The following is a 24599-nucleotide window of genomic DNA, read 5'->3' as shown; positions in this document are numbered from 1 at the left end:
GACGTGGCCATGTTCCTGGCCAGGCACCTCCCCTCTGGACTCCCAGCTTCCACCATGCCCCCTACAATCTGTCCACCACTGGGAATCTGGGTCAGACGGCCCCTGTGAGGCATAGTTATGACGCTCCTTCTCAGATGGGAGAACTGAACCTCCCAGAAGGGGCGGGACTTGCCAAGGTCACACAGCAGATAAGTGGGGAGTGGGATAATGGAGGGACCCTGGCACCAGAGCCCCAGCTCTCACCTCCCCACCTGGACTCAACCAAAGCCCAAGGATTCACCTGCAAGACTGTGGGGCTGGTGGTAGGGGAGGCAGAAGAAGTGAGGGGCTTGGCTGCTGCTGACAACGAGACTCAGGCCTCTCTCTGCACCTCAGCACATGTCCACCCTCTTAGGGCACTGCTCTCTGAGCCCCTCTGGCCCTGTCTCTCCAAGGGTTCATGGTAAACAGAGGGTTAATGTCCATTCCCCAACACTGGCATTTTGTTAAGTCTCCAGTGATAAAGCCCACCCTGTAGGACCATGGGCTGGGGTAGGGAAGAGATAAGGATTATTCCTGAGTCAAGGACATAGCACACAGGTCCCTGGGGGCCCCAAGTTCCAGGTGGAGATCAAGGAGCCTCCCTTGGGTCAGAGACACACCCTAGGAGATATGGTAGGAAGCCACCTCCTCCTCTGGGAAACCCCTGGGCCTGCTATCCCTGGGGCCTTCTGCTTAGCAGGCCATGGAGACCAAGATTCACATACTATACCAATGTCACAGAGCTACCCAGCCCATTGCACCAAAGGGGTGACAGAGACCAGAAATGGGGAGGGATTCTCCAAAGGCCACCTGCCAAAGCCTGGATCCAGGTCTCCCAGCTCCCAGACGGGAGCTCCAGTCCCTGCTCAGCATCAGCCCTGCCACCTGAAACCTAAAAGACCCAGCAATGACCCCTAGCCTCTGGGACCACCCAATGAGAGGTTGCTGCTTGCTCTTTAGTCACTAAGTCATGTCTGACTCATCGCGACCCCATGGACTGTAGCCTACCAGGCTCCTCTGTCCATGGGATTTCCCATGCAAAAACACTGAAGTGGGTTGCCATTTCCTTCTCCAGGGGATCTTTCCAACCCAGGAATCGAACTTATATCTCCTGCATTGGCAGGTGGGTTCTTTACCACTGAGCCACCAGGGTAGCCCACATAAGGGGTACTATGAGGATTAAATCAGTTAATTCATGTAAAATACTTATAACAGTGCCTAGCATAAGTTGACAGAAAAGGCAATGGCACCCCACTCCAGTACTCTTGCCTGGAAAATCCCATGGATGGAGGAGTCTGGTAGGCTGTGGTCCATGGGGTTGCTAAGAGTCAGACACGACTGAGCGACTTTACTGTCACTTTTCACTTTCATGCATTGGAGAAGGAAATGGCAACCCACCCCAGTGTTCTTGCCTGGAGAATCCCAGGGATGGGGGAGCCTGGTGGGCTGACATCTATGGGGTCGCACAGAGTCAGACACGACTGAAGTGACTTAGCAGCCACAGCAGCATAAGTTGAAGACTCAATAAACGTTATTCATGGTAGTATTCTTCTAGAGATTAAAAATGCTGCCCTATCTGTGTGCTAAGTTGCTTCAGTCGTGTCTGACTCTTTGCATCCCTGTAGACTGTAGTCCGCCAAGCTCCCCTGTCCATGCGATTTTCCAGGCCAGAACACTGGAGTGGGTTGCCATTTCCTCCTCCAGTGGATCTTCCCAACCCAGACATCGAACCCACGTCTCTTAGGTCTCCTGCATTGGCAGGCGGGTTCTTTATCACTACTACCACCTGGGCGCTAAAATTACACTAAAACAAAAAGATTCATTTCTGCCATATTACTCAGACATATACAGTAGAGATTAAGAGAAAACTGCTCTAAACCTCACTCATCATATAGTATCAATGCTATAAGCAACCAATATCTCAATCTCACAAAAGAGTTTACTAACCCAATACTAAGTACTTGTCTGACTCAACAGAAGCACACTGTGTCTTTTGGTATATCTGATATATTCTGAGTATTTGATATAGTGATCAAATGCAGAATCATGAACAGCATGCATATAACCCCTTCTTCAGAAGTTACTGATACTTGGTGGAACCAATGCTACCATAGTCTGAACTCACAATCCTACTGTAAATTACTCTGCAAATTATCTCACACTTGAAATTAACAATACTAACCATTCCCACTGCATCTTGGTCAAAGGGATTCCAGTTCACATTCTCAGGATATTGTGAAAGGACCTTAGACTTGAATGTCTGTCTCAATGGTGTCTGCTCAAAATTTTCTCCTTCAGTTGAGAGGTTGCTACAGGTCCTCTGAGAGCTCTGCCTCACTTAGGGTGCCTGGGGCTAACTTATGGCCCTGGGCTGCTGTCCCTCAGGCTCCTGGGGGCAGACCAGCTGGAGCAGACAAGCCCTGGGCAGACAGTCAGGGACAGAGCATCCTCCAGGCCCAAGGCTATGAGTGGCCATGGTAATCTGAGGATACCCCAGGTGTGTAGGGCTGTACCCAGGGTAACCTAAGCCATGAAGTGACCAGGGTTGCCATGGTTAGGGACAGGTAAGGTTTCTGGGTGGGACAATAGCCCAGCTGCTTCTTCAAACCCCTGGTCTAATCCTACTTCATCCACTCAGTCACAGAAGCATAGAGTCAGCAAGTCAAGGAAACCTCCTTGAGCCCTGCAGTTCTGGAGCACAGGACCCTGCACCAACAGACACCCTGAATCTTAGGTCCACAGACTACGCAAGCTGGGGACCTTCCAGGTGCTGTGGTTGGATTTCTGACCGTGAGTCTCTGAATGGGAAAGAGAGCTTAGACACCTCTTCTGGGCTCCATCCCCATGCCCTCCCCACCACTTCCTATCCCTCACCCTAAAATCAGTCAGAATGGTTACTAGCAAAACTTCTAATGAGGCAAATGGCACAGACCTCATGGTTTTCTGGAGAATCCATAAATCTCTGGAATTCTTTTATTTGATCCCATAGTCAACCCAGGTAAGGCTATAACATTCAGGCTGATTTCTCTCCTGACTGCCTGCTAATCACACACAGAAGAATATTAGTTGCTCAGTCATGTCCAGCTCTCTGTGACCCCATGAACTGTAGCCCACCAGGTTCCTCTGTCCATGTAATTCTCCATGCAAGAACACTGGAGTGGGTTGCCATTCCCTTCTCCAAGGGATCTTCCTAACCCAGGGATCCAACCTGGGTCTCCTGCATTGCAGACACATTCTCTACCATCTGAGCCACCAAGGAAGCCAGCTAATTAGTCTACTCTGAGAACTTAACAAACCAGATTCACTGATCTGGGCAGTGAACTGAACTTCCTGAACTTTTGGGCACTCCAGTGGTTAAGACTCTGTGCTCCCAACGCAGGGAGTGCAGGTTCAGCCCCCAGTGGCGGAATTAAGATCTCACATGCTGTATGGCGCAGCCAAAAAAAAAAGATTTACTTACGCCAGACTGTCTAAAATTTTTTCCTCTCTTCTCCCTTTTGGATCCTGTTTTTGCCTTTGTTCTTTGAATCAACCAACCGACTCCCTCACATATGAGAAACCAGTTGCTGGCAAAATCACTAAACTGTGTGCAAAATAACCAACTACATGCCTCAGAGTTATCCTTAGACATGGTCTGCAGGGTCCCTGGTGGAGACAGCCCCCACTCAGCTCCTTCCTGTGAAGTTCCCCTCGACAGGAGACTGCGTCAGGACACGAGCTCTGCAGCGGCCTCCCTGGGCAGGCAGGGGGACAGGCTCCTGCTCACCTCCAGACCCAAGCATCACCCTCCACCCAGGCCTGGGCGAGTGGCCACAGAGAGCCCCAGGCCTCTCCTGTGTCCACCTGCTATCCAAGGAGAGGAGGGGGCAGGGAACTGCCAAGAACTGGGGTGTTGACCCCAGTGGTCCCGTGGGGTTTCTCTGGCCTGGGCTCAAGTCCTAGCCCCACCCCACTGTCTGGGTGATGCTGCTCATGTCTAGAGGTGTCATCATGTCCTGCCCTCTGGATGAGGGAAGGAGTAAAAGGGGCTTTGTCACTACCTAAGGGCTCCCTGAGAAAGCTGCTGTGTCTGCCTACACAATCGACACATATCCAGGGCCAGAGCACAGCTTGAGAACCCACGGCTGCAGAAGGACCCAGAGTGGGGAGGGGGCCTCCCCAGCAGCTGAGGTGCCACAGTGCCAGGGCTTTGGGGGCCCTGAGAACTCCTTGCTGTGCTTCCTCAGGCTCCCAGACTCTCCTGGCCCTGTCTCCCACTCACCGTCCTGACAACTCACTCGCCTGGCACGGTCCTGCCTCGGGTCTTCTGATCATGCAATGCTCCTTCCTGAATGCCATCTCTCCTGGCATTCAGGAAGGGAACTGGGAGTGAGGCCTCACTTTCACAGACCCTGTGTGACCAGCTCTGCACTTATCACCCCACCTCCCCTGAGCATGACCGGCCTGGGGACCTGCCTCAGGGAGTTCCCTCCAGCTCTTTCTTTGTTGTACATCCATGGCTTCCTTTGCCCCTGAGCTGCTCAGGCCAGAGACATGCAGTGACCCCAGCGCACAGCTCTACAACTCAGCCTTGTGAAGCCTCAGTTTCCATCTCTGTAAAATGGGACTAAGGGGCCAGATCAGCCATTCTCAGAAAAGGCTGAGATCCCTGAGGATCCCCAGGATCCTTTCAGGAAGTCCATAACGCCTTGTTTTTTCCACCAGCATATCTGTGAGGCCAGATTTTCTTCATACACTTCAGCCAAAACAATATCACATCAGTATGGATGTGTGGCAGAAAATCAGGTTGTCTTCTAATTGAATTGGCAAAAAAATTCACTTGAGTTATACGTAAGATGTTACAGAAGCAAACAAAACTTTTTGGCCCCCCATAATATTAAGTCAGATACTAAAGATATTTGAATTTGAAAAACTGTAAAGCAGTGCCACTCTTCTCATTATTTTTTTTATACTGACAAATGTATTTTCTTAAAAATATGCTATGATATTCTGTAATGGATTTTTGTGGTTATTTTTTAATGAATTAATAATCTTAAATGCCCTGGTTATAATTTGTAATATGGTAAATATCAATAGATACAACATACATAAACAAAAGCTCTTTGAGGCCCTCAATAACATTTAAGAGCATAATGGGTTCCTGAGGCCAAAAAGTGTGAGGATCTCTAGACTAATGATCTCGATGGGACCATCTTGTCCTGATGGTCTCTAAGCTCACCTCTTGGGATCAACTCAGTCCTGGCTGAGTGAGATGCTCTTTATTTGTCCTCATGAGTTTCAAGGTGCGAAAGTGTGGCATGTGTGTATGACAGGTTCTATTATCAGGGTTTTGGGGGATTCAGGAGCGAGTTTCATCCTCCATCCCCTTCCTGAGGATACAGACTTCCAACCCATCTTCCTCTTGACCTTGGAAGACCCATGGCAGGTCCTGACCCCACCACAAACCCAGGGAAAGCCCATCCCTGGGCAAAGCACCAAGCCTGTTGCCCTCCCCTGCCTGGTCTGGTCTCCCAGCAGTTTCAGCAGTCTCCCTACAGAGGCACAGGAACCTGTGGGAAAAAATTCCCATTCTGCAATCACAGACCACCCAAGAAAGTGTTAGTCGCTCAGTCGTGTCAGACTCTTCGTGACCCCATGAACTGTAGCCTGCCAGGCTCCTCTGTCCATGGGATTCCCCAGGGGAGAACACTGGAGGGGGTTGCCATCCAGACCAAAAGAGAAGATAAGCCACAGACAGAGCGGCTGTGGGCAGGGGCTGACTCCCTGATCCCAGTAGGCCAGCTGTGGAGGCGGGGCGGGGCAGGGCTACAAGTGGAGGGACCGAAGGTAGGCGGGGCGGCTGGCTGGTCGGGCAAGACTCACGTAGATGAGATGGTCTCGGTATCTAATGAGCAGGTTGCGCAGGATGCCGGCTTCATTGAGGTCCCCCAAGCGGATCATGTCCTCCACGCCGTGGACCGACGTGGGGTGCATGGGCTTGATGTGTGTGGCGTTCTGCGGGGAGATCCAGTGTTCCTGCGGAGATGCACAGTGGCTAACGTCAGCTCGTCCTCCTGGGACACAGGCTGCACTCTGCCAGGGAAGGGTCCCGGGAGGGACGGGAACCCCGGATCTCTGCGACCCCATAAGGGCCTTGTCCTCACCTGCGGCCAAACACTATCGGTTCTAACAGGTTGATTCCCACGAGTAAAAGAGTAAAAGTGATACCACCCACTGTTAACCTCCATGGAGCGCTCTTCCTCCTCTTAGGGAATTCTTTGCAGACCTTAGAGGTGGATATGGCTGGGACTTTGGCCCTACCTTGTGGCCGTCATAAAAGGGATTAGTCTCTCCAGTCAGTTTATAGGATGCAGTGAAAAGTGTAATAATTGGAGTTAGACTTGATTTCAGATCCAAACCCCAGTAAACAGTAGTACAAAGAGCTACTCAGTTAGTGCAATACTACTGCACCATCTGCCTGCTGCCACGGGGTGGCAGATGGTTGCACATCTGGGCAATCGCCTCGGCTTGTTCATAGAGCTTGCAAAGCCCTGGTTTCCTCTGACTGTTGGAATCCTCACCTCCCCTCGGAGGTCTCCAGCACCCTCTACTCACAATCCTCACCTCTCAGAGAAATGGGAATCGCTCCTGTGCTCTGTGGTATGGCTATAACCTGAGTCAAACCTCCAAAGACCTCTGGCTCCCTCTCCCTATTCCCAAATGCCAGAACCATAGGAGCCTGAGGACCAGGCAGGAGTCAGGGTTCCCACGGCTGGGTCAGGGCCTCCTCTAGGCCCCCACACACCCCGGGTTTCCCACTGCAAGGCAGTGGTCACACTGGGTTACCATTGTGTGAACACGGTTCTGGCCCTGACCCCTCAATTTTCCCCAAGCCTGGGTGGTTAGGTTCCATGTTTGCTATAACCTGGTTCACAGTGCTTCAAACAGGGGCCAGACACAAAGACAGGGCAGAGAATCCCTGATGAACAGATGGCTGACTTCTGACTGCTAGGAACCAAGTCTGAATTAAAAGCCAAGTCCTAGTCCTGGAGAGACCCCACAAGTCCCCTCTTCCAGCTCCCTTACTTCACATGAGAAAACAGGATCAGAGGACCAAGGCCCTCAGAGAGCTCAGGGACAGGCTAGCCACTGCCAATGACTCCAGTTTCCCTGGCATTTCAAGGCACTTCCTGGGCCAGGGGCATTGCATTCCAGGTCAGGCCCTCACACAGCCCTGACGTGAATGGGCTGGAGGGTGAGATCAGAGAACCCTCCTAGACTTTCCAATCCCGGGTGGAACATTCCTCTCTTCCACCCCATTTCTTGATAAAAGTTGATCCAATTGGAAAATTCCCTTTCCCTACTTGGTCCTAGGCCCTAGCATGGGCCAGAGGGGAGAGGTTGCCAGGCAGGTTGTCTGCCTTCCCCACTCAACCCCAGCCTCTGTTTCCATAATTCCTCCGCAGGACACTTCAGCCCAGAGTTAAGAGGTAGCTCAGCCTCCTCAAGACCCGTAGCCCTCTGCATGTCAGTTTGCTCCCTGAACCTCTATGACCTCATCTATGAAATGGGGATGAGAATAACAATCCCCGTTTCTTAGGGATGTTGGGAGGGTTAATAGATATGACAGTGGTCAACTTTTGTTTCACTCCTGCCAGGTCTAAAAAGCCCTAGTACCTGGTAACTGATCAACCAGTCCTGGGTATTATCACTCTAACGCCTTCTAGTTTTTGTTGCAAAAGAGATGTATATTCTCATTTGTTCCTCTTAACATTGCATCGTGGAATTACTGGACCTGTTTTACAGTGAGGCTGTACACTAGAGAGGTAAAGTGCTCTGCTCAGTTAAACGGCAGAGCTGAGCCTCTCCCCACTCCTTTCCTGCATGGAGAGTCTCCCAGCTGAGGTCAGCACCCTTCAGGTCAATGTCCACAGACACCTACCACACAGACCAAAGTGTAACCAGGACAGAAACTGAGGCCTGGCCCTGAAGGCATACCAGTGAGAAACAGAGAGGCCTGGGGACACATTAGGGAAAGAGCTGACCTGGCAATGAATTCAGAGAGACAGGGACCATGTGCTCTGCAGAGGAGGGGAAGAAGGGGTATGTCCGGCAATAAGAATGGCCTGGACAAAAGCAGAGTATTAGCACTTCAGTGAAGATGGGAACCATGGCCTCTCACTCATTCAGCACATCTTCATAGAAAAAATTCTCTAGGGAGAGCTTCGTGTGCTCCAGGGAACCAGATGTGACTCACCTGGCCTCAGGTTGGGGGATTCTGTGGCAGACAGACAGGTCAAAGATGACAGCATGGAGATGGATTAGGGAGAGAATGGGGGTGGGAAAAGGTGGTGAAAGAAGAGGCCAGAAACCGCACCCCCCCACCCCCGGGGCCCAGCGCCACTGAAGCAAACGCAGGCCCCATCCTGTTCCCAGCCAGCCAGTCACATTCCTCCCCACTCTGCAGCCCCCATTCTCAGAGCCTCTGTCGGGGCGAGTGGGGGTGGATCTCTGGGACCTGATGACACAGTTACGGGACACCATCTGACATGCAACACGACCCAGGTGAAACTCAAGCCTGCAGGCAGAGTCCCTGGGCCCCGCCCTGGGGGGTCCAGGCTGGTTCCTGGACCTATCTGTGCTGCCAGGCAAACCCGGGCCCCCCTTCTGCACCTGCCGCCTCACAGGGGCTTCCTAGAGGGCCCTGGAACTGGAGCCTCTGGGATGACACTGCAGGCACTCTGCTTCTAAAGCCCAGGGGACAAAAGTGTGGTTAACAGAACCAGAGCTCCAAAGTCGCCACTGAGATGTCGGGAGAGGAAACACACACACAGGGCCGGAGGCCCTGGATCCTGGCCCCTCACGGCAGCATCCCTCACTAGCTCACTAGTGTGAGTGGTCCTGGGGTCACTCCTGGACTCCAGTTTCCCCTTGAGATCACAGAGGCTGTCCTCCCTGCCTTTCACACACACTGTGAGGACTTAAAGACAGACCGTGGGTCAAAGGGCTTTGCAGACCCCAAGGCTGGTACCTCTGGAGGCTGCAGGGTTAAGTAATAATGATGCCCCCACCTTTCCATGGCCAGTACTGGGCCTCCAGGATCCAGAGCCCATCCCAACCCCTAACAGAGCCTTCTTCTCCAAGTCACTGCATCCTTTCACTTCCATCAGACTTGGAGGCTCTCTATGTCCCCAGCGCCACCCAAAGCATTGGGTACAACCCAAATTATGGTGAACTGAATCTCCCTGGTCCCTCACATCTCTCCCAAACCACAGCCTTATACTCCGCACCACATTTACACACGCCTCCGCCACATACACATGTGCCATGCCCATGAACACACATCCAGAGTTCCCAGGCTTCCCCTCTTCCGGGCCACCCACCCACCTTCTCTAAGACAGGACCTGACTTTAGATCTTTCCTTCCGTCCCCAGGCCCCACTCTCACTGCCTCTGAAACTTACACTTTCAGTGTCCCTTTCCTTCAGAGTCACAAGAGATAAAGTGTTCAACTGTTAGACTGCTTCCCGGGCAGCACTGGGGTGGACAGTGAATTCATCTGATGCTATAACGCCACAGAACCAGACTGGCTGTTTTCAGAGCACCTCCCCATTTTCTGAGTCAATAACCCTGTGAGATAGTTGTCGTTATCTCCATTTTACAGAGAGGGAAACTGAGGTTCAGAAGGGAAAGAGATTTGGCCAAGGTTGCATAGCTTGGGTGTCAAGTGAGCAGGATGGGATTTGAATCCAGTCTCTCTGACCCCAAAGCATCCCTGAACCTGAGGAGCACCCAGTCTAGTGCCACCTCCCTGCCCCCACCATATACACGCACACATCCACACAGACACACATCTCTAATACCAGGCAGAAAGGACCAAAGTACTTATGGAAATTAGAACAAGTATCGTGGGGCAAAAGGGAGGTTCCTTCTCATGGGAGCCGTCAGGAAAACTCCATGGAGGAAGGGAGCTCTGAAAGGCAGAAGTGGGGACCAGGAACTGTCTCCAACCCCCTGAGGTCAGTCCCTGCTACATCCCTGCATCAGGGACCGCCAGCCTGTGCCCCTGTCAAGGCATGGGGGCGGGATGGTAACAGGCTACTCACATTGCCTTCATCGTCCACCACCTGGATCTGCCCAGAATCACAGAGCTTCACCACCGCGCCAATGGGCACATCAAACTCCTGCCCGGATCTCAGGTCCATCCAGACGTAGTCGCCCTGTGGGTGAGAGAGTCCCAGGTGAGCAGAGAGGGGCATCAGGAACACCTTCCAAGTGGTGCTGTGCCCACCCCCCACCCCCCACCAGCAGCTCTTGCATCAACCACAGAAGAGAAGAGAAGCAGCACCTGTGGAAGCTTTGGTGCCTGGTCCTCGGTTGGGCACTTACACAGTGTCATGACTGTCCCCAGTGTACAGATGAATAAGCAGAGGCTCAGAGAGGAGAACAGCTGAGACCACACAGCTGAGCAGCTTCAAACCCAGGCCTGTCCAAAGCCCGCCTCTCCCCAAGACTCTACATCACATACAGGTACAGTAGACTCTTTGAGGTTTAGGCAGAAACACCGAAGCACCCAAACCACTTCCCCTCCATCCTAAAGGAGGTGTTCCCCTGGACATTCAAACAGCCTCCATCACCTCTAAGGTCAACACTCACAGTCACAGCTATGACTTCCCTGCAGTGACACTGCTGGGCCCCGTGCCACACATGGACATCACTCAGCCACACTGTCTCCTGGCTTGTGGGGACAGCCCGACAGTGTCACTTGAGGGCGGGCAGAGCGTCACATCTGTGTCCCTTGCAGCATCCGGCACAGGGCCTGGTTCTCACTACATGCTCAGTGAGCATGCACGGAAGCCACATCTGCAGCCCAGAGTCAGCGAACAGATTTAGAAGAACCACCTTTCAGCACTGGCATCAAACACGCATGTACTGAGCACCTACTAGGTACGAGGGACTGATGGATTTAAATGCTGGAGACCAAGCAGGGAGCATGGAGTCCACATTCTAGTTGGGAGGAGCCAGAAAAAACCTGAGGAAGTACGTTTGGGTTGGAAGGAGGCAGAAAACAAACAACTGAGCAAGTAATAGTCCCTCGGGATGGCTGTAGTGTGGTGATGACGGTGATCCCAGTGCTGGAGAATGACCAGGCCAGCCAAGCAGAGATTCAATAGCTGGGGAAGTCACTCTGTGGAGGAAACCTCTGACCTGAAACCCGAAGGGTGAGAAGCAGACAGGCTAGGAAAGAGCAAGAGTGGAAATCTGGGCAGAGGAAATGACAAGGGCAAAGGCCCTGAGGCAGGAAGGAAGGCCTGATAAGAGAGGTGGGCAAGAACCAGGACTCATAGATTCTTATTCACATGGAGGTGAAAGTTTGAATTTTATTCTAATCTTAATAAGAGTCTTCTTTTTGGGTGGTTCCCAAATTCCCTAGAGGGTAAAAGAACCTGGACATTCTAATAAAAATATCAAGCGGCAGTTAGAAATCAGCCCATGGGAATGGCCCCGTGGAAACAGCTCTGGGCTATGAGACTGGGCTTGGGGACCTGCTTGGGACCTCAGACAAGTCCCTGACCTCTTTGAAGCTCAGTTTCCACATGCCTCAGGGAGGGGTGGGCTTGTTGAGTACCAAAGCCAACTTTGGTACTGTTTGGTCACTGTTTCAGCTTCCTCTTCCCATCAGAACCAGCTACTTTTCAGCCCCAGCTGACACTATGAACTTCCCTTCGTGGGAGGTCAGCACAGTTAGAAACATGGTAGCTGCAAACCCAAGCTTTCTCCCAGAAAAACTAAGAAACTTTGGAGAGCCTTAGGGAGGAGAGGAGAACTCATGTGTTTGCTGAGTGTCTACTGTTGGCCCAGGCTGTATGGTTGCTTCCCATAAACTGCCCTATTTAATGCTCACGACTGCTTTAATCCCAAATCCAAGTTATGTTTCCTGCCACACTCCTTGCCCTCTCTAAGTGCTGACCCAGGACCACCAGACACATCCCTGCTCCACCTCCCCCACCCCCATCTTTCCACTGAGTGGACATTTATCCAAGAGCAAATAGCAACTCTTCCCAACCCCTCCTCACTGCCCCACCTCTTTGCTCCTCCTCCTCGCCCCCTGAAGTTAGTTCAGTCATTTGTGGAGAGCCTGCTGTGGGCCAGTTTCACTCCTGACTCTGGGGACAGAGCAGTAAAGGGAAAGCAGAGGGTCAGGTAAGGGGAGCCCCAGGTTGATGCTAGATGAGGGGGCACTCGGAGGATGTGGGCAGCGGGCACATAGGGCCCCGTGAGCCATGGACGGAAGTTGGACTTTAAGTAGGACAAGAAGCTATTGGAAGATTTTGAAGCAGGAGAGGTTGGCACGATGCATTTACATTTTTAAAAACTTCATCCTGAGAAGAGAACTCAGGCATTCCTCCAGACTCCAGGGCCCCTGGGCTTGCCCCTTACAGCCTGCACCAGGCTGGGTCATCACTGTATGTGCCCACTCCTCATTAGCCTGCAGCCCCTTGAGGGCAGGGCTGATCTGAGTCTTCCATCTGTGATTCCCCAGAACCAAACCAGAATGTGAGAGAGTGTGTGTGTGAGCATGGGTGTGAGTGTGTAAGAGGGAGCGCATGACAGAGTTCATGTGTGTGAGAGAGAAAAGGAGAGACTACCTGATTCCCGGAGGCTGGCAGTGGTGGGCTGAGGCACCAGTACCAATACCCCTGCACACTCAATACCCCTGCAGCAGCCAAGGTAGTGACTGACACGCTTCCCTGGAAGTAACCGTCTCATTGAACCTCATGACAATGCTTCAACAGAGGATTCCACCTCTACGTCATCTCCTCAAAGAGGTCAAGACCCATGCCCAAGGTCACACAGGTGTTTTGTGGCAGAACCAGGAATGAAGCCCAAGACTGGCAAACTCCAAATCCAGTCCTGTCTCCCAACACCCCACCCTAGGGCCCCGCCCTGAGCCCAGTTCTGTAAGCAGAACAGGAAGCACTAATAGGGTTCCTGCCTAGAGACACTTATAGGATAGGATAGTGAAGTCGCTCAGTCGTGTCCGACTCTTTGCGACCCCATGGACTGTAGCCTACCAGGCTCCTATGTCCATGGGATTTTCCAGGCAATAGTACTGGAGTGGATTGCCATTTCCTTCTCCAGGGGATCTTCCCGACCCAGGGATTGAACCCGGGTCTGGAAGAGACACTTAGTGGACCCAAAATGCAAACTGGAAACTCCAGCTAGGGGCACCAAAGCAAACAGAAGTCACTTTAGAACCCTCCTAGCCAAGGACTGTCATCAGGAGTGCAATGACTTGATTTTCTCTTCTCTTGATCTGAACTTAAGGAAAGAAGCAAAAACGGCAGCCAAGAAGCTTCCAAGAAGACTCGGGGGCCTGAGAACCTCTGAGAAGACAGTTCCCACTGTCCCATGGAAAGTACCTGGGGCATGAGAATGCAGCTGGATTGTAAGGGTCCCCATTTTACAGATGAGGAAACTGAGGCTCAGAGAGAGAAAGTGATTTGGCCACCACCACTCATCAGATCAGTTACTCATGAGACTGCAAACAAGTTCAGGGCAGAGCCCGATCCCAAAACAAGGTGGGTCAGGAAATGCTGATGGGTGAAGGAAGGAGGGGAGGAGGGAAGATGTTAAAGAACATGACACTTTTTTGAGGGGCGGGAGGAGAGGAAAGGAGCATTGGGCTCAGGTCTAAACCCACTGGCTTCTCCCCACAACCGGACTCCAGGCAGCCCGTGACTGCATCTGGCCCCATTCCTACAACACTACCATCCCATTGTCAGGAGAACCCCACTGGGACACTTTCCCCAAATCAAAAGTTCCATTTGTGAGACTCCTGCCCCTGCGTGGCTGTGTAAACTGGAGAAAGTAACAGCTTCTCCACCGTCGGATGAGTGGCTCCCAGCCCCCACACAGCGGCTTCCTAGATGGATTTGCCCAAATGTCCTCAAGGGCACTTCACAACCCTAGCCCACATCCACCACAAACACATGGTAAAGAGTTCTGGATTCAGGCCCCAGTTCTGCCATCAATGCTGTGTGACTTTGACTAAGTCTTTCTGTCTTTCTGGGTCTTAGTGTTCCCCAGCCTTAAAATGGAAGGAGTCAGTGCTTGGAAAGATAAGGGACCCATGCAAAGAGGAGTTGTCCTTGATGTCCACTTGCCTTCCCCCTAGGCATGAACCCAGGATCAGATCAATGCTGACTCCCCCTCAAGGCCTTAGTCTCTGTGTCTCCTCCCTCCCCTGCGGAAGGGTTTGAGGTTCAGTTGCTGTTTGTAAAATGAAAACAAGTCTGTTTTAGGACATGTCCCCCCTACTTCCCCCTCTTAGAGGCTTCCCTGGTGACTCAGCAGGTAAAGAATTCCCTGGTGCAATACAGGAGACCGAGAAGAGGGTTCGATCCCTGGATGGGGAAGATCCCCTGGAGAAGGGCATGGCAACCCACTCCAGTATTCTTGCCTGAAGAATCCCATGGACAGAGGAGCCTGGCGGGCTACAGTCCATGGAGTCGCACAGTCAGACACGACTGAAGACGCTGAGCATGCAGGCTGCTGCTGCTGCTAAGTCACGTCAGTCGTGTCCGACTGTGTGACCCCACAGGCGGCAGCCCACCAGGCTCCCGTCCCTGGGGTTCTCCAGGCAAGAACACTGGAGCGGGTTGCCATTTCCTTCTCCAGTGCATGAAAGTGAAAAGTGAAAGTGAAGTCGTTCAGTCCTGTCAGACTCTTCTCAACCCCATGGACTATAGCCCACCAGGCTCCTCCGTCCATGGGATTTCCCAGGCAAGAGTACTGGAGTGGGTTGCCATTGCCTTCTCCAGAGCACGCAGGCATCCCCTCCTTTATCCTCAAAATCACTCTGGGACACTGGTGGTCTTAGCCTTGTTTTCACAGGTGGGAAAGATGGTCCAACTAGCAGAGTGGGTGAGTAAGGAAGTGTTCTGTTGCTAACCTTCAGGGAAGGAGGGGACTCGCAGGCCACACTTTCCTTCTACCAGTCAGTCCACAAATGTCCACCGAGCTGCCTCAGGGCACCTGGAGGCGCTCCCTGCTCTGGACCGGGGCAAAGGCAGGGAATCCCCTTCTGGGCACCTCCCGTTTTCCAGCTCCAGAAGCTCCCGGCTCAGAGGAGAAGCGAGGGAGCCAAGTGCACGCTAGGAGTCTGTGTGCACCCTGGGGTTTTGCGACCCTGTAGCCCGCCGGCTTCTAAAAGGCGCGTCCTCCCCCCTCCGGACCCGGGGCTCACCGGCAGGACCGCGTATGTCTTCAGCGCCTGGTTCAGGCTGCGCACCAGCGCCCACTTGCCCTTGCCCGGCTGCTTGGTCCGCGCCTCTGCAGGGTCGCTGGGGTCTGCGGGGTCGGCGGGGTGGGCGGGGGGCTCCATGGCGCCGAGGGCCTGGTGGCGGCCGGCTACAGTGGCAGCACGTCTCGGGCTCCCTAATTCACCTAATCCCGTGCGCGCCGGGGAACCCTAAACCCAGCCATCTGCCGTGGGCCCATGGCAACGGCGGCTTAGGTGACGGCTGCAGGCGGGAACTGGGAGGGGGGCCCCCGGGCCGCTTTGCCCCCTCCCACCCTTGGCTGGACCCCAACCCCCTGACATCACTGGGGATTCCGGGCTGGCCTCACTGGGACCTCAGCCTGTGGCACCCAGGAACCAGGCTGCAGGGCTGGGCATAAAAGAGACCCCTGGAACCTCACCTTGACTGCAGCTTTGAAGAAAATCAGTGTATTTTCTACAGAAAGAAACGTAGGGATGTTTTGGAATAGAACGCAATACACTTAGTGAATTTTTTAAGATTAAAGGTGAGCGGCATCAAAGATCTTTCTGGTCCCATAACTGCCTCTGGGGAGTGAGGGTGGAAAGAAGTATTGAGGTTGGAGGGGGAGGGGCCTCTGTGGGGAAAGCCTGGAAGAGTCTGTCTCTGGTCCTCCCCCACCCTCCCAGGCCACCCAGTGGGTGACCTCCAGCTCAAAGAGGAGGCACTGAGGCCTACAGGAGGGCAGCCCCTGGTCTCCAGGACAGCTAGACACCTCTAAGGGCTTAGACTCACCCAGCAATGGGCATCAAGTACGGCTCCTGTGTCCCGGCCGCCACACAGGCTCCGCTCCATGCTGGACTGCAAGCCACAGTGGTCACTGTCCACCCAGAAGGCGTGGGATGCCCAGGCCCTGTGACTCTCCTACACCTGCCTTCTCCGCTCTCCCTGCTTAGCTTTATCTTCCCCCTCTTTTCTCCTACGTACTCTTCAAGGTCTTATTTTTGGCCCTCAGCATTGTCTGGAATTCTGGAAGACCCAACCTTCTGCTCTAGACAAGCAAACCAGGGTGGGGAGCAGGGGAATGGCAAGGAAAGAGACGGCGATGCCTCACACAGAACCTGGAGCTGCCCCTCCGAACCTGACCTTCCTTCTACCCCCACCTCCTTTCCAGCCTTGAAGACCCAGCGCTCTGCCATCCAGCACATGGCTGACTGACTGCAGTGATTCCCAGCTACTTCCTGGGCCCCCTCAGGGACCCTGCTCTCAGGGGTCCTTCCCCAACTTAAGCCCAGAACAAGCACACCTAACCTTCCCTGCCCGCCCACTCAGGGGAGTTCATGGAAACAGGAACCAGACCCTAAGACACAAAGGGAAGGCTGGGGAATGGACTTCTATCCTTCCATCTGTCCATTTAACCAACCTTCACAGGCTCAGACTAAGGCTTAGGGGATACCATCCTCAAAGCTTCCAGCCTGGGGGATGGACAGACCCAGACACAGATAAGGATGGTACCACCAGATAAGGGACAGTTTAACCCTGGAGAGACAGGATAGCATGGCTACCAAGAGGCTGGCAAGGCCATTCAAATGCTGTAGGACCCTGGGCAAGGTCCTCAACCTTTCTGCGCCTTTGTTTTCTCATTAGTTCAATGACAGTTTAACAATACCTCAGGAGGTGCTTGCGAGGATTAAACAGGCTGTGTAACTCAGTGCCTGTTAGAGCAAACGCTGTATGAGTATTAGTTATTACTAACTAAGCAAGTCATGTTGTTGTGGTATTGTGATTTTTCAGGCAGACACGAAGGGGAAGAGTGTTCCCAAAGAGGGGACAGCAAAGCACAGAGAAGCAGAGGTAAGAAGGAAGAGATGGTAAAATAAGATGGTTGATGGAGAGAGGCTCCCTGACAGAGAGCCAGTAGAGGACTGAGAGGCTGGCCCTCCCTGACCTGGACCTGCTGCTCGACCCTGAAGTACCCAGGCCACTCCTGAGCTGAAGCCTGGGAGTAGGCCCCTTCCCTGCAAGTTGCATGCATCCCAAGCCTGGGAGGCAGATCTCACGCCGCTGGGGCCCTTTCTGGTGTCACACCAGCTTCCCTCCCAGAGCCAGGGTTCATGGCTCCCTGAGCCTTGTCTCTGGCTGCCTGGTCACACAGGACAGGGCCTCCCAGGAGTGCGGAGTGCTCCACCAGGAATGCTTCACCTCCACCTCCCTCTTCCCACCCCACCCCAGCCATCAAGGCTCCACTTAGCCACGTGCCCCCTGGTCCCCACACTTCCCTGCCCTCTTTTCTTTACTTCTTTTGCACCTCACACATTCCCACAGTGCCACTTTCACCTCCACCATACCACCGTGTGGTCCAGTTCTGACCCCCTCCCCCCAATTTTAAATATGGGGAGACTTTGGTTCAGAAGGGGTAAAAGGGAACTAACCAAAGATGCATAGCAAGCTGGAACAAAAAAAAAAAAAACCTCTTAGGAAATAATTATGCCAATTGTCATCAGCGAGCGATGTCAGCAAAGAGTAGAGAACTCTGCCAAGAACTCTTCAGAAACACCAAAAACCAGCAAAAAATTGTCAGTCAACTTTACTAGAACTCTAGAAAATATGCCCAAGTTGACAGTCACCATTGGAACACTTGAGGAAGAGAAAGGTGACTGAAACCCAGCAGAAGAACTTCGTGGTACTTCAACCTACTCATCCTTCTCCCACCTCCACCATGAGGATGGCAGCCTGTATCCCTGCTGGGGGTTATTGGGGTCAGAGGGAGCAGAACAGACCTTGACATCAAAGAATTATGGTGGTTTTAAACTGTCTGGGGACTCCCTGAAGGAACAGTGCTAAAAGCTTGTCTTTATTCCCCAAGTAGGAACACGGAGGGCAGGGGTGTGGCAGGGGTCAAAAACATCCAAAGACAAATGAACTATCCACTGCCTTCTAGGGGGAAAAAAAAAAAAAATTGGAGCAAAAATAGCTCCAAAAAAAAGCTCAAAATGCCAGGAAGAAAGACAGAATGAGATGCTTCAGAGAAAAAGGGCTTTGAAAAACATATACTAGGGAGTCTAGAAGACCACGTACACAACCAGGATTGGACAAATGTTCAGAGAAAGCATGAGATGACCATAAGCTCTCACCTCTGATTGACTTCAGGCTCCATGCAGACAGGGAATAAAGGCTAAGGCCGAGTTGTAAATGACCGGACAGGGTGTTAAAGTCACACCCAAACACACACGCACAGCCCAGCTGTAAAGACCAAGATTTTCTAGTTTTGGTTTTTTTTTTTTGGCTTCTGGTGGTTTAGAGACTTCAGTGACCACACACAGTGGAGAATGTAGTCATCATAAAAATAGTTCAGAAAAGTCATTAAACAAAACAACAGTTCACAAACAATCAGCAACAACAAACCCTGAGGAGGCGGAGAATCTGACTTCCAGAATTATCACATTGTAATAATCAAAATGTCCAGTTTTCAACAACAACAACAAAAAATGAGAGTTGCAAAGAAATAATAAAATATGGCCCATTTACAGGAAAAAAAAGAAGTTGATAGAAAATTTCCCTGAGGAAGCCCAGACATTGGACTTAATAGACAAAGACTTTAATCAACAGTTTTAAATATGCACAAAGGACTGAAGGAAACCAGAACAACATCTCACCAAGCAGAGAATATCAGTAAAGAAACAGGAATTATAAAAAGGGACCAAATAGAATTCTGGAGTTCAAAAGTAACTAATATGAAAAATTCAGTAGAGTTGTCATCAGCAGATTTGAAAAGGGAAAAAGAAAAATCAGCAAACCTGAAGATACTTGGAGATTATCCAGTCTGAGCAGCAGAAAAATAAAAAAGGATTAAGAAAAATGAGGAGAGACTAAGAAACCTACAAGATACCATCAAGTGGATCAACATATGCACAGTGGGAATCCCAGAAGGACAGGAGAGAGAGGCAGAAAGAATATTTGAAGATATAATGACCCCAGACTCCCCAAACTCGATGAAAGATATGAAAATCTACACATCTATAAAGGTCAATAAATTCCAGGTAGTATAAGCTCAAAAAAAATCCTCACTGAGACACACTATAATCAAACTGTCAAAAGACAAGGACGAAAAGAGCACCTTAAAAACAGTGAGAGAGAAATAACTCGTCATATACAAAGGATCTTCAATATGATTAGCTGCTAATTTCTCATCAGAAACCGTGGAGACCAGAAGACAGTAGGATGATATACTTAAAGTGCAAAAAGGAAAAAAAAAAACAAAAAAAAGGCATTTCAAACAACAGTTCTGTGTGTGGCAAAAATATCCTTAAAAAGTGAAAGAGAAACTTGAACTTCCCTGGTGCTACAGGGGATAAGAATGCACCTGCCAGCGCAGGGGTCACTGATCCAATCCCCGGTCCCGGATGATTCCACATGCTGTGGAACAACTAAGCCCACGAGCCACAGTTCTGAGCCTGCGCCCTAGAGCCTCAGAGATGCAACTACCGAGCTGATGCGCTGCAACCACTGAAGCCCAAGAGCCTAGAACCTGTGCTCTGCAGCAAGAGAAGCCTCCGCAACGAGTTCAGGTACCACAGGGAGGGGTAGCCCCCATTGCCACAGCTAGAGAAAGCCCTCACACTGCAGTGAAGACCCAGCACAGTCAAGTTAAATAAATAGATAAATCATTTTTTAGAAAGTGAAAGAGAAACTAAGACATTCCCAGATAAAGAAAAATTGAGGGAGTTTATAGCTAGTAAACCTGCTCCATAAGAAATGCCAAAAGTAATCGTTCAGGCTAAAATTAAATGGCGCTAGATAGCAACTCAAGCCATCCAAAGAAATAAAGAATCCAGTAAGGTAACTACAAAGGTAAATATAAAAGCCTGCCTTATTGTTATTTTTGTTTTGTAACTCTGCTTTTTTCCTATGTGATTTAAAAGACAAATGCATAAAATAACAAATCTATGTTAATGGGCTCATACATATAAAGACATAATTTCTGACAGTAACACTATAAAAAGAGAGGGCTGAAACTGTATAGGAGCAGAGCTTTTATATACTACTGAAGCTACGTTGGTGTTAACCCCCACTAGCTTGTTATTAAATGTAAGGTGTTAATTGTAAACCCCAGTAGAAAAAAAAATCTGTAAACTCCAGAGTAACTGCTAGAGAGAGAGGGAGAAATGAATGAGAAGGGAACCAAAACAGTAGAGTGGGGAAAAAAATCAAACACACAATAGGAGCTTGAGATTAGATATAGTAGATATGTACTCCTATATATAAAATAGATAACCCAACAAGGACCTACTGTATAACCCAGGGAATTGTATTCAGTACTTTATAATAACTTATAAGGGAAAAGAACCTGAAAAAATATATGTGTATGTCTGTATCTATGTGTAACTGAAGCACTTTTCTGTGTACCTGAAACTAACGCAATATTGTAAGTCAACTATACTTCAATAAAAAATAAAATAAAAAAAATTTTAAAGTCATCATAGAGGAGTTGGGGGGGAAGAGATGACATATAGAAAAATAACAAAATGACAGAAGTAAGTCTAAATGGAAATGAATTTAACTCTCTAATTAAACGGTAGCAGTCGGCATAATAGGCTAAAAAATAAAACATAATCCAACGAAATGCTGTCATATCTATAAGAAACTCACTTTCAATCCAAAGACACAAATAGGTTGAAAGCGAAAGGATAGAAAAATATATCCAAGCAAAGAGTAACCAAAAAAGAGCTGGGGTGACCATACTAATATCTGACAAGTTGGACTTTAAATCAGAAACTGTTACAACAGACAAAGAAAAACATTATATTTTAATAAAAGACTTAATCCAACTGTTACTAACAGTCCACAAATTTATCTTCAAACTTCACTCTGATCTATGAATCCGGGCAAAGTACATCTAGTCCCTCCACTGGCCTCACTATCGAGCCAGAAATCATATCTTACTTAAGCAGAGCAGCCTTCCCCGAGGTCCTCAAAGAAGCAGGTTACATGTACCACGGACCTCTGGGTTCTCACGAGTACTAGCTAGCCTTGCAACTTGGGGCAATTCCCTCTCCCTGAGACCACAGTCTCCCATCTGTATGTGAGGGGCTACCACAACGCCTCAAAGACTTCCCTGACACCACCACCCCCGACCCACCCCATATCACAGAAGCCTCCCCATCCCCAAGATCCCTTCCACCCAACTCTACCCCCGCCTCCCCCAGGACTCCTGCTATCACAGTTCTGCTTACGAGGTACCCTTGCTATGTTTCAGAGCTGTCTCCCTCTTTGGTCTGGAAACTCCTCCAGGACAAGGAGCAGTCAGTTTATCTCTGCATCCTTTGTGCCCAGCCTGGTACAGAGAAGGGGCTGAGTGCCACTTTGCTGGATGGGTGAGTGAGACTGTGGCTGGAGGAAGTGGCTCCTGGCACACTAGGAACCTCCAGACACTCCCCCCACAACCCTGCAACTCCCAAAGCCATCAGCATGATGGGTCTGCTCAGACTACCACAGGGTCCCTAGGAAGGAGCTCATGCTGAACAAGGGCATGAGGGCAGGGTCCCAAAGGCAGTGGTCACTCCACCCAGCAGGGGAAGTCTGAGCTCCTCCCCTGAGCCCTGTGCCCGCTCCTTGCACCACACCCCTGTACCCTGCACAGCAGCCCACTTGCAAGGTCTCCTCTCCTGCGTGCTGCCCCCCTCACCAGCGTGGCTCCCTATCCTATCTGGACCTGCCCCAGCTCGTGTCTAAATTACTCTGTCTGGGCTTCAATTTCTTCACCTGAGATATTGGCACAAAGATCCTTACCTCACTGCCTTATGACAATAAAATGAAATCAAGTATAGAGAGTACCCAGCACATAGTAGGACCAATGTGGATGCTACTTAAAGAATTAGAATCCTTAGCAAATGAATAAAATTTTTTCCTAAGTGGAGAGATTTGGATTCTTAACACATCTTTATGAAGATGTTTTTGGTGCCTGGTTCTCATGGGGGCTCTACACAAAGGCTAGGATGGGACACTCTACATATGGGTCAAGAATCATCATATTCTCTGTGGTCTCCTCAAAAATTTATCCCAAGTAAAGTGAAAGAGAGAAAAGAATGGAAAACCCTCATACACAGGAATGCTATTAATATGATTTTAGTAGTAGTCATTGTGGCAGTTACTCTTTTTTGAGCTGAGTCCATCACTGAGCAAGCATTGTCTAATGCTATCATATTTCGTTCTTAAATATCCCTGTGAGGCCTACCTATCATTATGCCCTAGCCCTTCAAACCAAATGAGGGTGTAACCACAATCATTCACTCATTCAGCACAGAGCTCCATCTTTGAGAGGGCTGGTACCAGGGCTGAGAGGCAGTAGGGGCAGGATGAAGGCTGTCCCCCATTTCTGGGCTCACCAGGAGGCCCCAGTAAGGTAGGCGAAGAAGGTGGAGTATGACCTGACTCTAATGTGGGCAGGACAGGGCAGGGTCCCAAAGGCAGTGGTCACAGTGAGGCCTTAGAAGTCAGCCAGGAGATGGGAGACAAGTGCTCCGGACGGGCAAGGGGCGGCAGGAGGAGGGAGGGGGACCTGGGAGGCAGGTGAAAGAAGAAGCACTTTGACGGAACCCCTCGGGGCATTTCATTTTCTCAGCAGTCAGGCTGGCAAAGGAGGTTTTTATCCTTGTTTTGACAGATAAGGAAACTGAGGCTCAGGAAGGCTGAAGGACGCACTCAAAGTCCACTGACTTATCAATAGCAAAGCCCAAGATGAGCTCAAGGCTGTATGGCTGGCTGGCTCCCCAGAGCTGGGACCCCATTCAGGACCAGAGAAGTAACAGGAATGTGCTTTCTGTGTGAGGGGTGGGCAGAGCCAGGTTCAGGGTAGGTGGGCCAGGGTTTGGGGGCAGGTTGGGGGATGGTGGCCAGCGAGACAGAGATCTCCTGAGGGAAAACACCCTTGGGGGCTATGGGTGACCCAGGCCTTTCCTCTGGAGTCTGCAAATGTCCCCATTCACCCATCTCCGCCTGCAGCTCAGTTCCTGGCACCCAGCCAACACTCAGTGATAGTGACCTTCCCTTCTTTTGGTGGTCTGGGCCATCTCTGACAGTCCTTTGAACAGATTCTCAGGCCCAGGGGCTCTAGAGGGGGTCTCCTCCAGCCCCAGGACAGAAGTCTGTCTCTCCCAGTCCTACCTTCCCACGCACAAATCCATATACTCACACTCAAACACGCAGCTGCCGGATGAGGCTGCCCATTGGTCCCAGATGGTCCTGAAGGACATGAGGCCACTGGCCAAGCCCCCAAGGGCACACCCCCACCAGTCCGGGGGCCTAGTGCCAGGCCAACCTGGCTCAAGGCCCACATTCCTGGCTCTGGAGACCAGGAGCTCATTAGAGCCTCGGGCTGGTCACGGGAAAGGGCTGAAGGTCAGGGGCCATTGTGACCCTGGGAAAGAAGAGGGGCCGGAGGACTCAGCTAGGGGCAGCACCTCTGCTTCTTCCCCATGTTACCCAGGGGCTGCAGCACCAGCCATGTCATCCCCGCCTCACTGCTCCCCAGGCAGGCTCAAGGTGCTTCCGGGTCTGACTTCAGTAGACTTGCCAAACTCTTCTTCTCTTTCCCCGAGAGTTTTCCTACATTTGGGCCTTTACTCATGCTGTTCCACCACCTGGAATACCCAGGGATTTGGAGATATATACAAATAATTTCTGACCAGTGCTGTGAGTGCAATGAGAAAGGGAGGCCCCAACAGACATCTCAGAGGGAGAAGTTCTAGACTGGGCCTGAGAGAGTCAGGAAAAGTTTCACACCTGGGTTTTGAAGCATAGATAGGAGTTTTCTAGGGCTGTTCCTGGCATAGAAGGATGAAGGCCAGTGGGGTGGGGGGAAGCACTCACCTGCTGAAGAATCACCATTGTCCTTGGTCAAATGCTCCTGCTGCCCGCCTGACCAGACACGATTCTGCAGGGGAAGAGACCAGAGCAAGCCTCTGAGCAGGCCAGCCCTGGAAGCACTGGGCCTGCCTGGGGTCACCTGGGCTCTTCCCAAAGCCCCAGCCCCTCCTCCCTCTGGGGAACCCTCTCTGGCTTCTCTCCCTCTGGCCACAGCCCAGCCTGTGTGACCTGAGCCTCTGCCACCGTCACCAGCTCCACCACCCAGAGCAGCTGAGCTGTTCTCTCACTGCTGTTATTCAGAGATTCCCAAAGGGCTCCTGAGAAGTAGCAAGTGCAGCCCTGTTCACCCAGACATATGCGCAAAGGGGCCCAGAGGGGGACCAAGACTTGCCAAAGGTCACACAGCAGGGCAGGGCAAATTCAGGACTAAGACTTGGTCCCTAACCACCCAGCTCAGGGCTGCCCCAGGAGT

General features: G+C 51.2%; 1 protein-coding gene across 1 annotated transcript in view; it reads right to left on the bottom strand.

Annotated features, from left to right (window-relative positions):
• The window catches only part of MYO7A (myosin VIIA), a 100501-nt gene extending 76293 nt beyond the window's left edge, over positions 1-24208 (bottom strand). The window contains exons 1-3 of the mRNA XM_040258913.1: positions 24131-24208; positions 10106-10219; positions 5884-6036 (exon numbers count right to left, since the gene is read on the bottom strand). Of these exons, the coding sequence (XP_040114847.1) occupies positions 5884-6036; positions 10106-10219; positions 24131-24148 (285 nt within the window). The 5' untranslated portion in view covers positions 24149-24208. The remainder of the gene's footprint in view (positions 1-5883; positions 6037-10105; positions 10220-24130) is intronic.
• Between the last annotated feature and the right edge of the window lie 391 nt (positions 24209-24599).

This window comes from Oryx dammah, unplaced genomic scaffold, assembly GCF_014754425.2.
Source record: "Oryx dammah isolate SB20612 unplaced genomic scaffold, SCBI_Odam_1.1 HiC_scaffold_17, whole genome shotgun sequence".
In the NCBI taxonomy this organism is placed as follows: Eukaryota; Metazoa; Chordata; class Mammalia; order Artiodactyla; family Bovidae; genus Oryx; species Oryx dammah.
This window is presented reverse-complemented; position numbering and strand designations above follow the sequence as displayed.